General features: G+C 44.6%; 1 protein-coding gene across 1 annotated transcript in view; it reads left to right on the forward strand.

The window, feature by feature from the left end:
• The window catches only part of atp10d (ATPase phospholipid transporting 10D), a 113,958-nt gene that overhangs the window by 91,070 nt on the left and 7,470 nt on the right, over positions 1 to 15,418 (forward strand). The window contains exons 20-23 of the mRNA XM_083633569.1: positions 2,189 to 2,314; positions 4,398 to 4,598; positions 9,195 to 9,275; positions 14,574 to 14,678. Of these exons, the coding sequence (XP_083489695.1) occupies positions 2,189 to 2,314; positions 4,398 to 4,598; positions 9,195 to 9,275; positions 14,574 to 14,678 (513 nt within the window). The remainder of the gene's footprint in view (positions 1 to 2,188; positions 2,315 to 4,397; positions 4,599 to 9,194; positions 9,276 to 14,573; positions 14,679 to 15,418) is intronic.

A 15,418-nucleotide genomic window follows, 5' to 3' on the forward strand; every position in this document is an offset into this window, starting at 1 on the left:
AAAGTGGCGTAGTAGTAAAATCAGGGGGATAAAAGAAAAAAGAAAGTTTCGTAGTTAAAAAGCAAAAAGCTGGCAGAGAAGCAGGAGCAAGCAGAGAGGCGACTGTTTCTCTATCGGCAGACCTGTGTGATCACATGACCCAGGACAGTGGAGGCTTTGGAAGGTGCTGTGCCTGGCAGCTTTTCACTCTGAACTTCCTACAGGGGATCACATGACCTGTGTGCTGACTCATCACAATAGAAGGCGTTTCACACTGTGTAGGCAGCTGCACTGCTGTGTAGGGAAACAGTGTTTCTGCTGGAGTGATCAACTTTTGTGGTGAGTCAGATTGTAAACAATAGTTTGGTAGAAGACTTTGAGTGGAAAGGTCTTCTACTGTTTACAATCTGACTGACCACAAGGTTGGACGTCATACTGTTTTCACAGACTGGCTTTTTTTTTAGATTTTTTCACAAACCCCATTTGGATTCACTGTAGGGCTGGACGATAATTCAATATTATCGTTTATCGTCTTTCAGTTGGATTAGGATTTTGGAGATGCACAATTCTGCTGTCTGAACTGAAGCAGAAGCTAGCTAGCACACCAGGGCCAAGGCAGAATCTTAACAAAGGAAAAAGGCCAGCACACCAGAATGTCCTTTAAGCGTTTAATATAGGTTCCTGTACAGCACAGCTGTACAGGAACCAAAAGGACATTCTGGAGTGCTGAACTGATGAGAACAACACATTTTGTTTAGAAACTCAGACAAAATGAAGTACAGTATGGTACAGTAGGCCAACACGAGGGTTGCAGGTTCGAGCCCCCGTGTTACCTCCGGCTTGGTTGGGCGTCTATACAGACACGATTGGCCGTGTCTGCGGGTGGGAAGCCGGATTAAGGGTATGAGTCCTGGTCGCTGCACTAGTGCCTCCTCTTGTCGGTCGGGGGCCTATGTTTGGGGGAAGGGGAATTGGGGAGAATAGCATGATCCTCGACGCGCTACGTCCTGCCGGTGATACACCTCGCTGTTAGGTGAAAAGAAGAGGCTGGCGACTGCACATGTATCAGAGGAAGCATGTGCTAGTCTACAACTCTCCCCAGATCGGCAGAGGGGGTGGAGCAATGACCGGGGACAGAAGGGGGAATTGGCCAAGTATTTGTGGGGAGAAATACGAAACAAGCCCCAATTCGCAATAGCTGAGACCACATACAGGTATGAGACCACATACAGGTATGAGACCACATACAGGTATGAGACCACATACAGGTATGAGACCACATACAGGTATGCACATTTCCAAAATGTAGGATGGCAGGGGCAGCCCACTCTGCCTCTGCCACCCAGCATCCCCCCTTGCCCCCCCCCCCCCCCACCCCCCACTGACCCTTTTAGCCAATTGCATGGACACACACACACACACACACACACACACACACACACACACACACACACACACACACACACACACACAACACACACACACACACTTCACCTCCATGCCAAATTTCAGCCTTCTGCCATCCTGCATTTTGAAATCCCCCCCCCCCCCCACTGCCCCCTTTTAGCCAATTGGCATGGACACACAAACACACACACCTTCACACACACACACACACACACACACACACACACACACACACACACACACACATACACACATACACCTTCACACACATACACACACACCCGGTCGCTGCTAAAAATGGGATGGGGGAATGGGGGAAATGGCTGGGGGGGGGAGTATGTAAGCATCAAATGATACTGTATTAGTATTAGGGCTGTGAATCTTCACTGGCCTCACGATTCGATTCGATTACGATTCAGAGGCTACGATTCGATTCGATAACGATTATCGATGCATCTCGATGCATCTCGATGCATCTTAAATCGATGCATCACTTTTTTTCCCAAATACATGATTTTTTTCTCACTTCCTCTTTTCTCACTGTGTGGCTACTTTTAAAATAAAAGTGCATTTAGAATTGCATTGTATTATGATCCATAATTAAAATAAACAACTGCATGTACTTCCATTATATTTTATTTGATTATATAAAAAAAAAAAAAAGTTTAATAATCGATTTTTGACATTTGTGAATCGATGCAGAATCGTGCAGGTCCGCATCGCGATGCATCTTATAATCGATTATTTTTGACACCCCTAATTAGTATGTAGTAACACATTGTTATTGTGCATCTTTCCCCAGGCTGTGATGTCCAGTGACTTTGCCATCTCCAGATTTAAGCACCTCCGAAAGCTGCTGCTCGTCCACGGCCACTGGTGCTACTCTCGCCTGGCCAACATGATCCTCTACTTCTTCTACAAGAACGTGGTGAGAACTCCTCACCAACACATACTCTAACATGATCCTCTACTTCTTCTACAAGAACGTGGTGAGAATTCCTCACCAACACATACTCTAACACAGGGGTGGGCAACTATTTTTCATGGGGGGGCCACATGAGAAACCTAGATTGTTGCCGGGGGCCAAACAAATATTGTCATGCCGTAACCCAGGGATGGGCAACTTTGATGATAGAGAGGGCCACAAAAAAATTCCTCGCTACCAGATTTTGCTGAGGGCCGAAAGGCGCCAGCGCTAACATTTTGGGGCATTTGTAGGCAGGTTTAGAGGAATAACTCATTTTAAATTAACAGTTGTGATGTCATTATTCAGTCTTACACCGGCATTCCACTGGTTGCATTTGCGTTGCGTTGCGGCTGTGCTCCGGTTTTGCTCCGTGCTCTGTGCTCCGCCAACACTAACCGGCTGCGTGCAGAGCACGTCACGGCTCCTCTCCGCCAGACAGCTAGAGTGACGAGACCGACAAGTTCTCGCGGTGAAATCGCACGAGACAATTTGTATGTGGGATAAATACAACAACAAACAGGCAGAATATCATTGTTCCCAACTGGAGAAGCAGAGGAGGGGTGGACTTGCTTGGTGTTGTCCTTGTAAAAAGGATGTGTCGTGTGACTCGTTTCATATATTGTTTTGTGGTTTTCCACTTCAATGATGAACTTTTCCTCATCCATGTTTATCCTCTGGCTTGATATTGAATGCTGTAAACACCTCTAGACCTGTTGACTCCAGGCCTGGCTCCGCCCAACTTGCTGCAGCTTTGCTCCGACATCCATGAAAAATAGAAGCCTTGCGTATCTTTTTCGGAGAGCTCCGGATCGTCGGAGCTGGGACGGAGTAGACACGCAACGCAGCGGAGTAGGTGGGAGTTGACACAATGATTAGAGTGGAAACGTATCGGCTCCGAAGCCGTACCGCAGCGCAGACGGACCGAACACGGACTCAGTGGAATGTGGCCGTTAACCACCAATATTTGATCCTTTTCTCACTCACTCCAGAGCAGGTGTGACATAGGAGTGACTCCTATGTCACACCTGCTCTCCCTGCAGGGCTTGAAATTAACTTTTTGACCACCTGCCAATATGGCTGCTAGAAGTTACCAGCCAATTAGAATTTCCACCAGCCAAAATGTTTTTCTTGAAATAAACCAGAATATGAGTGGGTTAATTTAAGCATAAGTATCAGTAAGTGGCCGGGATTCTCAAAGCCTGTGTTGAGGGTCACATGAACAAAAATGCACTCTTGAAGCTAAATAAATCCAAAACCAACAAGTTTAATTATTTACATTTTTACTTCAATGTAGAACAGTCATTTCTTACACATGAGATTACTTTGAACCTTTTAGTCCTAAAGATTATTGAAAGATATTCCATATTCCAGACTGAAATGCTATAACAGAAGTGGAGTATTGGCCAGAATGACATGAACATTTGGACACTTATTCAGCGGGTATCTTGCATGTTGTGTTCAGGTGCACTGTAAAAAAATAAAAATAAAATTGCAATTCCATCGCGGGCCACACAGGCCGTTTTTTGCCCATGTCTGCTCGAACATGATCCTCTACTCCGGTGGTTTCGCCTGTAATTTTTTTTTATAAATGAGCTGACCATTCGCACCGTTCCGTGTCGCCGCTCCTACGCTTTCAGGTGGAGGCGGGGTGGAGGCTGATCCGGCGCTGTGACTACCTCCACTGGCGGAACGAAAGGCGTAACACAATTATCCACGACTCCGCTTTCATCACTTTCACATCGGAGACACGGATTACATATTCCGTAACATTTACCGCTTTCAAGGCCGGTGTGAAAGCGGCTAGAGAGACAGAGAGACAGACAGACAGACATTGCTGGCATTATAGTGTAGATGTGATACCTAACTTCTGAAATCTGTGTGAATCTATGTCACCTAGCTTTCAGTTGGGAACTGTATAAAAATGCACTGGAAATTAAGTGAGCTGTGACCGAGTGGCCGGAATTGGATACAGCACAATGAATATGTGAACTAACATACTCGCTATCTTACTTTTTCCTCCCACTTTCTCTCTCTGTCGTGGTAGATGTATGTGAACCTGTTGTTCTGGTACCAGTTCTTCTGCGGTTTCTCCGGGAGCGTCATGACCAACTCCTGGGTCCTCATCCTCTTCAACCTCATCTTCACCTCCCTGCCTCCTCTCATCTACGGCGTGCTGGACAGAGACGTGGCCGCCCACACACTAATGGAGCTGCCTGAGCTCTACCGGGAGGGACACACTGCCAAGGTGGGTGGAAGAGGAAGACTCAGGAAACACCGTCACACATTCAAGGGCACAAACTCAGGGTCCTTGAAATCCTTGAAAGTTTGTGAAATTGAAAAATAAAAATCAAGGCATTCAGAGTTTTTGAAAATAGACATGGGTCATTGAAAGTGATTGGATTTAGGGTTATTCCTGCCTCAGACCATGTTTAAAGCCCCCCTCCAGTGTATTTTGTCATTTCTAAGATATTTCATGTGTAGCTGTGTTTTCCCTGCTCTGCTAATTAGCCAAAGTGTTCGCGAGTGTATTTTGTTGACAAATAACCTTATCTTGAGCTCAAAGTCCTAAACATAAGCTGTTCCTAAAAACGGTTGATGACGTCCTACATTATGTTGTCTAACGAGTGACGTATCATAGACAAATACAATATTTACAGTAAATAACCTCTGCCGGGGTAGCTAGCTGTTAGCCGTTAGCCGCTACTTTTGCTAACTAATTGCTCACCAGGCTCAAAACGCTGCGATAGTCACTTTTAACCAGTTCGAGTTACGCTCTTTCCATAAAGTCAGTAGCGGAGCGTACACCGGGGCAGAGGGTGCGCCCGCCCCAGGCCCACTCATCAGTGAGCCCCCATCAATTTTTTTTTTTTTTTTTTTTTTTTTTTTTTTTTTGCTGCATGCCAGGCCAGGCCTGAGTGTGAGAGCAATTCAATCAATAGACAATAACATTGGTGTGTTTAACACATTCACTGCCAACAGTTTTTTCCAATCAGTAGGTAGCTTCTGCCAAGGGTTTTTTTGAGGATTCTGGCTCATCTTTCAAGAGCCGAGGATTATTTTCTGCTAGGACTTTGTGAACACAAAATATCTCAATAGAACTAATAGAATGTGTGCTTTCTCTGTCTAAAAGAGTTAGTTTTTATCATGTTCTGTTATGTAGGCATTAGCAGTTGAGTACAGCATGGTTTCAGAGATTTTCAGAGAGTTTTGAGATAAATGGATTTTTAGAACCACCTCACGTGCCTGTGATTATGGGTGCCCTTGGGCAAGTGTGTATACTGTATTGTGTGTGTGTGTGTGTGTGTGTGTGTGTGTGTGTGTGTGTGTGTGTGTGTGTGTGTGTGTGCGTGTGTGCGTGTGTGCGTGCGTGCGTGCGTGATTCGATAGAACAGGCAGAACAGTCACTTTAACCATTTATTTTTGGCATCAGTGAGACATCAGACAACAATAGTTCTGAACAGTAATTTCCTCCATAACAGCACCCCCACCCCCCTCTCCTTCAAACTCCTCCCTCCGTAGGTGTGTCTCTGGTGGCTTTGCAGCGTTTGTCACAGGCGAGTTTCTGCTGCCTGTCTGTGCTGCCTGGCTGCTGGCGGCCGCTCGTCGGGCGAGTCTGGATGGGGCTCGTTCGTTTCTGTGTTTTCGGTTGTGAGCTTTGATGAAGCTGCGTGCGATTCTGGGCTTTCTGCTGGTGTTTCAAAGTGTGTTGCACCCAGAATCTATTTTTGGAATCGCCCACCGTTGTGCGCCAGCGCGAAAGCGTTTTCGCCAAACCATTTTCATGAGAATGGCTTCCTCACGCTTTTTCCTGGTGTTTTTGCTCGGCTTCCTCTAGTCTGGAGAGCACTGTCGCCACTTAGTGGGTCGGTAAAATAGGTTATACACATTCAATAGCTCCCATATATTTATAGGAGATGTAAAAGGGTTTGATCCACGTCCCACCGTCAAATCTTTTTTTTTTTCTTTTTTTTTTGACGAGTTAACTCGTCGACGGCAGTGAACATGTTAAAATGAGATATTCCACTAAATATGGCTAAAACAGATTCAAACATGCAACATGCATTTCTTCGCCGCCGGCCTTAATTTAATTTAATTTTTTTTTTTTTTTTTTTGGGATGGGCGGCACCTAAGAGCTTCGCCCCCCCTGGCCTGATAGGGTCGCTCCGCCCCTGCATAAAGTCCATCAGCTTTGATGTCTGTTGGCCGGTTTGTTGACAATAAGTGATATTTTGGCTTCTAAAATAACGTTTTTGATATGACCGGAAACAGTATGGCCGCTACTTCTGTTTTATCACAGACAAAGAGTATACAGAAGACAAGAAGAGACACTCTTCTGCTTCTTTTACAACAGCACATGCAGGCATTATGTTGCAGTGGAACAATCTTCGGTTCTTATCAATCTAAGCTCTTTGGCACAAATGGTGACGTGCTTTGTTACAGCGCGAGCACATTGCCGGTGAAACAGGTAGGTGGTGACTGGAGAGAGGCTTTAAGTGTGTGTAACCTACCTACCTACCTCCAATCCTTCATAGGTTCCTTTGAAGAAGAAGAGGCACAGGTCTGACTTGTTTGCTGCTGCTGATGTGTGGCTTCTGCAGCTGGGCAACATGTGGCAGCCAGGTTTAAAGTCGAACTGAACCCGTTGGTCACGTGCGTCGCAGTCCGTTTCAGACTGAAAACATAACTTGTCTGAGATCACAGGTTGAGAGGCGGGTCATAGTATCATGTCGATGATTTGATTTGACAATTCTGTCGACTGGCTTTGGCATTGGTCAATCGTGGCGTGTTCCACCCCCAAATCCAGTGGGATTCAGCGTGTTGTCGTGCTACGCGAGTGGGATCCGCGGAGTACCAGGCAGCCACTTGCTTCGTGCGGAGCGAGCGGATAATCCGATGCATGGGTGCTGCCCGCCCGCCTGGAATCTCCGAGAGACGACCCCTGACAACCACGCTCTCAAGCGCGCGCCTTTTACGCTATTTCTGTAAATACGATATTCCTGGAATGCGCGTTTTAACGAGCCAGTTACATTTCTTTGCATTCTTAGAGATGATAGTTTTTGTTTTTTGTTCATGTTTCTAACAATTGGCCAAGTTAGTAGTTAGTTTATGGGATAGGAATTCTGCCAGATGACAGGCACTAGGTGCCATTTTCTACTTCATTTGGAAGAGAAAATTATCCTGAAATGAAGATTTGATTGACAGCTGCATGTCGTGATATGATTGGTTGAAATGGGGTAGAAATGTGATACTAGGTGACGTCAGCAGACTGTACATTACTGTTATCAATGAAATCTTGAAAAATGAACTTTTGATGTGGAAAAAGTGTGAAAAACTAAAGAAATTAGATTGTTGTGATTTGTTTTGCATACGTTATTAAATAGGTGCACTGCATACCCAGGTATTTGAACTAAAAGAAAAGAAAAGTCATTTTTGGGTTCAGCTCAACTTTAAAGTGATGTTGCCCCTGGGTCATGTAGATTCTGTGATTCTCTGTTATCTGGCAGAGGCGATTGGACAATTGCGTTTTGTTAAAGCAATGTTGAACTTTGGTAGTTATTTCATGGCCAGGAAGCTTTACAACCACCAAGTTCAGCATCACTTCAACAAGGCAAACCAAGAAATCAAAATGCTCTGCCAAGTGCTGTCAGGTACTTGAATGTTTGGCACGTCAAACAGAGAGTGGTGATCGCTCCGGAATTTCCCAAACCTTCCATCAACTGCTTCCTGCTGGTGTCAACTGCTTCCTGCTGGTGTGCTACATTCTATTGTTAGACGAGCCCCATGATCTTTAGCATTCCCTTACAGCGTGCAGGTCCAAATGACTCTTACACAGGCTGGCCTGCCCAATACTAAATTATCAGCATGATAGTATTGTATTCAACCCCAGACCTTTGCAGCTCAATTTGAACTTGTTTTTGTTTTTGAGTGCCTCTGCAATCTCTTCGGCATTGTCTTCTTTGCTTGCAGTGTTACAGTGCTACAGTATGGTTTGTGCTATTCAACTGCACTAGTAGAGCAGGGGTTCCCAAACTTTTCAGACCAATTACCACTATGTACCAAACCCAATTTCCGGGGGACCACTTCCAGTGTGGATACAATCCCCCCCCCCCTCCATGAAATAAAATTAGCTGATTTAACCATGCAATAGCATCAGGTTCAACACACACACACACGCATTAGGCTGTGAAAAAGAGGACAAAAAATCCCCCCCTCACCAAAATTTAGCCTCAATTTGGAGTGTTATTTAGCTACCTTCCTGACAAGCTAGCATGACATGGTCGGTACCAATCGATGCTTTAGGTCTTCTAGTTTCATATGATACCAGAAACTTCACTCTGGTTTTAAAACTGAGCCCGCTGCAGCCTTTGAAAGCAAATTTTCAAAATCATGATATTTCCCGAATATCATATTTCCAAAAATCAGCCCAAGGCTTGGGCCAAGACTACTCCTCAGGGTTAATGTGTACTGTATATGTAAAAACTGTTGTCTGTTTTGAAAAAAAAGGGAAAAAAATAAGAAAAAAACATTGCAATGCTCTGGTGGACCACCAGGCGGATCCCGACCACAGTTTGGGAACCAGTGGAATATATAGCCTTAATTTTGGCGTTGTTATTTTTTGTTCTCGCTTAAACCGAACGTTTTATGGTCACTCACGATTCTCTGGAAGACTTTTTGGCTTGGTTCGAGCCTTAAAACTCATTATATTTGGATTTATTGAAATGTCTATGGAGAAAATGGATGCAGAACTTACTTCTGGGACAAATTACGTCACAAAGTCACATGCCTGTTGAGCTCTATGAGGATCCTTTCTAAACAAACAAACATTCTTATCTCTCTGCAGGTCTACATCCCTTCCATGTTTTGGCTTACAGTCCTGGATGGGTTTTACCAGAGCTTGGTCTGCTTCTTTGTGCCTTACTTTGTAAGTATCTGTTTCACGTCAAGTTGTTCTATAAACCTCTTATGTTTGCAAACACTGAGTACATATTTTGTGGGCGGAGCCGAACTGGTCATAGAAGCTGTCATAGAAATGTGGCCTTCATCACATATTTTAAAGGTTTGCGAGCAACAGACAGGTTATCTTAGGGTGTATTCACACCTGTAGGTGCAACAGACAGGTTATCTTAGGGTGTATTCACACCTGTAGGTGCAACAGGCAGGTTATCTTAGGGTGTATTCACACCTGTAGGTGCAACAGGCAGGTTATCTTAGGGTGTATTCACACCTGTAGGTGCAACAGACAGGTTATCTTAGGGTGTATTCACACCTGTAGGTGCAACAGACAGGTTATCTTAGGGTGTAGTCACACCTGTAGGTGCAACAGACAGGTTATCTTAGGGTGTATTCACACCTGTAGGTGCAACAGACAGGTTATCTTAGGGTGTATTCACACCTGTAGGTGCAACAGACAGGTTATCTTAGGGTGTATTCACACCTGTAGGTGCAACAGACAGGTTATCTTAGGGTGTAGTCACACCTGTAGGTGCAACAGACAGGTTATCTTAGGGTGTATTCACACCTGTAGGTGCAACAGACAGGTTATCTTTGGGTGTATTTGTAACACAGAACGTAGTCTTAAAATACACCGACCAAGCCACTCCCTATGTTTAAAGCGGGAGACACTTTTGTAAAAGACCCACACAGGTTCTAGTGCAGTGAGGTGGTGAGTAAAATTCCCAAATAACACAAATGATTTGTCAGAAAAAGGCGGGGATTTATTTAAACACAAGAAATAAAAACATACAATTAGGATCCCCTAGACTGACAATTTCAATGGTCAACAATAAAACATTCATCCCATATCCAAAAGGTAAAACACAATTATAGTTACAGGGAGATGCATCTCAGATTATGAGAGAATTTGGCACAGCACGAGGTCGGCTACAGCAGCACTCCCAGAGCCGTATGGGAAGAATAAAATCACCAAAAGCTAGACACCATTTGAAAATAGCTTACCCTTTTAAAATGCAGAGAGGGTTAAAACTGGTGATAATTGTAGCCGATAAAAAGGATAAAATCTGTGCAATAAAAGGACCTCGCTCGTGCCGTGTCAAATCTCGAACAGAAAGAACTTCTCCTCTCCAGTGAGGCTTTTATAGTGAGGGACCAGAGGCAGCGCACCTGCAACAGAGAGAGCAATCAGGAGGAGAGCAAGGGCATGTAACCAATTAACTCAAAGCAGCCTATGTCTATTGCTGCAAACCACAGTAAACAAAATATCAATAATATAAGAGTCAAATGAAAACTGCAATCACACCACACCAGAATAATATAAAACCAAGAAAAATACGAATAGACTGCTGAGATAATAATTACATTAAGCCTTGAGGCGTTACATCTACTTCCCCGTTTAACTTTTGTCGAGTCCCTTCGACAATGCTTAGTCGGTAACGAAATGTTCAAATTTCTTTGGAAGTACTCTCCTGTTACTTCGGTGCGGATGCAGAGGGGCCTCCCCTTGACAGTGGGCTGGTCCAGCGGCCTCTGGTTGATGGGCAGGTCCGGCCTCCTCTGGTTGCTGGACGTGCACGTTCTGCTGCATGCAGCGCTCCATCCAGCAGCATGGAGCTAAGCAGAACAGCATGCTCAGCCACTACTCTGAGGCCATCGGGGGAATGCTCGAGGTGAACGAGGTGGCACTGAGCGGAGCTCTGTCCACTGTGGAGACGTGTGGGCGGACTCAAGCAGAAAGTGGCTGACAGTGTGGCTCGCTGCAGGGACAAAGTCCAGCAGCAGGAGGCGCTGTGTCAACAGACCAAGGACAGCATGCGCTTTCCATTCAGAGAGACCAATGGCAGAGGATTTACCATTAAATTTACTCATGCCTGGAGCTCCAGAAAAACAGGGATACATAAACACAGGTGTAACCGGTGGCATTGTAGGGGCAACAGATGGCCCACCATTTTGATCATCGTCCGCCATTATTTGGAAACACACTCACCCACCAGAGTAAATTACTCCTGATCCTGCCGACTTACGCCAAGTTAGATTAACAGAACGTAGTCTTAAAATACACCGACAACGCCACTCCCCATGTTTAAAGCGGGAGACACTTTTGTAAAAGACCCACACAGGTTCTAGTGCAGTGAGGTGGAGAGTAAAATTCCCAAATAACACAAATGATTTGTCAGAAAAAGGCGGGGATTTATTTAAACACAAGAAATAAAAACATACAATTAGGATCCCCTAGACTGACAATTTCAATGGTTAAAATAGGTCAACAATAAAACATTCGTCCCATATCCAAAAGGTAAAACACAATTATAGTTACAGGGAGATGCATCTCAGATTATGAGAGAATTTGGCACAGCACGAGGTCGGCTACAGCAGCACTCCCAGAGCCGTATGGGAAGAATAAAATCACCAAAAGCTAGACACCATTTGAAAATAGCTTACCCTTTTAAAATGCAGAGAGGGTTAAAACTGGTGATAATTGTAGCCGATAAAAATGATAAACTCTGTGCAATAAAAGGACCTCGCTCGTGCCGTGTCAAATCTCCAACAGAAAGAACTTCTCCTCTCCAGTGAGGCTTTTATAGTGAGGGACCAGAGGCAGCGCACCTGCAACAGAGAGAGCAATCAGGAGGAGAGCAAGGGCATGTAACCAATTAACTCAAAGCAGCCTATGTCTATTGCTGCAAACCACAGTAAACCAAATGAACAAAATATCAATAATATAAGACAGTCAAATGAAAACAACTGCAATCACACCACACCAGAATAATATAAAACCAAGAAAAATACGAATAGACTGCTGAGATAATAATTACATTAAGCCTTGAGGCGTTACATATTCACACCTGTAGGTGCAACAGACAGGTTATCTTAGGGTGTATTCACACCTGTAGGTGCAACAGACAGGTTATCTTAGGGTGTATTCACACCTGTAGGTGCAACAGACAGGTTATCTCAAGGTCTCATTATGCTTTCCGCATCAGCGAGGAACGTGAGTGTCCGCGCGGAAAAGTGACGTCAAATCAGCAGACACGCCCCTCCGCAAGGCTCCGTGCGGACGGTTTTCGACCGGCCGTGTGCACCCAGAATTTTGTAACTACGCGGACGCGGACGCGGCTGGGCGGACAAAGTGGAGTTTTCAAGACTCGCGCTCAATTCCGCCTGCAGAAACCCACACAGAGTATAAAAGCTCCACACGTTTCCTCGTCAGGATTCCGTGTCTCTCATTTCCGTGCGGCCGGCCAAAGCGTCAAGCATAATCCAGGCTTTAGGGTGTATTCACACCTGTAGGTGCAACAGACAGGTTATCTTAGGGTGTATTCACACCTGTAGGGTGTATTCACACCTGTAGGTCGTTTGCTTTGTTCCCATTCAGGTACTTAATTGATACAATTGTTGCATTTGTGCCTTGGTTTGTTTGTGTTCACACAGCCACAAATCAAACGGTCCAAATAGTATTGCCAAACTTCCTGGATTGGCAAGGAGACACTCCGGTAGGCTGATAGCCTCTCGGGATAGAAAAAATAATTCCCAGAGATTTTTCTATATGATTATAAGAATGCGTTTTGTTAGACCTAGGCTATGTCGGGCGTGCCCCGTGCGAGGAGAGAGAGAGAGAAAGAAAGAGAGAGGGATCGGGAGAGAGAGAGAGTGATTTTTTTTATGTAGGCTATGTAGCCTATGTAAGCCTATGTATTTAGGCTATCGGGAATTTGGAGATAGAAGATTAAAGACCCTCGCAACTTCGATCTGCTATTACTATCACGGAGACTTCAGAGGATTAGCCTACACATAGGCTATATGAACACCTGTCCTGTCAGGAATAAAATATTAATAAATAATTTAATAATAGCCCCTACGGACATTTCGAGGAAGATATGCAATCAGTCTGATTGTCTGATTGAACCAGACAATCTTATCACAAAGAAGGCTGGCTCTGATTACCACGACTTGTTTTCATTTATTTAATGGAGACCAGAGGTAAGTTGATTGAGTTCAAACTGCTGATGTGATGATTCAAAAATCCCCCAAAGTTTATCCATGCAAGTCACAAGTCGCCAAAACAGGATCTGAATGAAGATGTTGTTTTTAAACGATAAAAATGCTCGTTCTTCAGGACCTTACGCACAGCGCAGCTGACTACGGCAGCTGGTTTATCCAAAAATGCGCACTGTTTCCTGCAGTTGTGGCGGATCGAGGTCGGATCACGTTCTCACCACAAACGAACCGCACCAGAGTTTGTTTAAAGTGGACCGAGACCACCCTTTCTTGGCGATCTCGGTCCGCTTGTTTTGTCCCGCATCCGAGTGCGATTGCTGTGTTCACACTCCCCCAAACGAACCGCACCAAGGGGGAAAACGCTCTGTGTTTCGGAACAACTGCTCCAAACGAGATAGGTGTGAATACACCCTTACACAAATAAGCAAACTCTTTCAATGGGGTGAGGTTTAGGATCCAACTACATCGCCAAAGATACAGCGCCGGACAACTTCATATTTCTAGTTGGAAAGCCCAGCGTCTATATGGCACGTCTTTTTTTCCTTATTCCAGGGATCTCTCCTGCTACCACGATGCAGTGATGTAAACCTGTGACATCCACTCCAAATTGGTCTATTCCATCAAATGGTTCCCTCCTAGCTGTTTCATTCAGTCACTCTACTTTTTACATTACATTACATTACGTCATTGGCTTTTATCCAAAGCGACTTACAATATCACACTTTGTCAAAAGTAGAGAAATCAACTATACAACACAATCTATGACAGCTACGACTTTTTGAAGGACTAGAGTAGCACTTGTAGAAAGTAGTTAGTAGGAATAAGTAGCATTAGTTCGATTTTTTTTTAAGAGAAAGATGTTAGTCCAAGAATGGCTCAGGTGGAGCCTGAAAAGGTGTTTTTAGTCTTCGCTGAAAGATGAGCAGTGATTGGGCCGTGCTGACCAACAGGTGGAGCTCCTTCCACCATTGTCACGCCGATGAGTTGAAACTTCTACCGTACTTGCAAGCAGCTGCTGCGACTTGACAAGCTGAATTGCTGCCGACGCTCTCAGCCTGCTGTCAGCCTGCTGTCAGCCTGCTGTCAGCCTGCTCTCAGCCTGCTCTCAGCCTGCTAGTCAAGATGAGACGGGCCAGTTTACACGGCTGCAGCTTTTTCCTGCAACGCTCTAAAAGGGTTTTGACTCGTTGTGAATCATTGGTGTAAAAAGGGGCTTAAGACCAACGTATTTGACCGTCACTTCTTCATTGTTCTGACTCTTTGGCAGGCATATGCAGGGTCAGACGTGGGGGAACTGGCCTTAGGCTCTCCCATCAACACCTCAGCTCTCCTCATCATCTTGCTGCACCAAGTCATCGAGAGTCACACTCTGGTCAGTCTCAAGCCAAACCATGCAGATCCATACATAGAGACATGTACTAGTGCCATCATAGACACCATGTATAAACCATGCAGATTCATACATAGAGACATGTACTAGTGCCATCATAGACACCATGTATAAACCATGCAGATTCATACATAGAGACATGTACTAGTGCCATCATAGACACCATGTATAAACCATGCAGATTCATACATAGAGACATGTACTAGTGCCATCATAGACACCATGTATAAACCATGCAGATTCATACATAGAAACATGTACTAGTGCCATCATAGACACCATGTATAAACCATGCAGATTCATACATAGAGACATGTACTAGTGCCATCATAGACACCATTTATAAACCATGCAGATTCATACATAGAGACATGTACTAGTGCCATCATAGACACCATGTATAAACCATGCAGATTCATACATAGAAACATGTACTAGTGCCATCATAGACACCATGTATAAACCATGCAGATTCATACATAGAGACATGTACTAGTGCCATCATAGACACCATGTATAAACCATGCAGATTCATACATAGAGACATGTACTAGTGCCATCATAGACACCATGTATAAACCATGTAGATTCATACATAGAGACATGTACTAGTGCCATCATAGACACCATGTATAAACCATGCAGATTCATACATAGAGACATGTACTAGTGCCATCATAGACACCATGTATAAACCATGCAGATTCATACATAGAGACATG

Source organism: Poromitra crassiceps (assembly GCF_964638095.1).
Source record: "Poromitra crassiceps genome assembly, chromosome: 3".
Taxonomy (NCBI): domain Eukaryota; kingdom Metazoa; phylum Chordata; class Actinopteri; order Beryciformes; family Melamphaidae; genus Poromitra; species Poromitra crassiceps.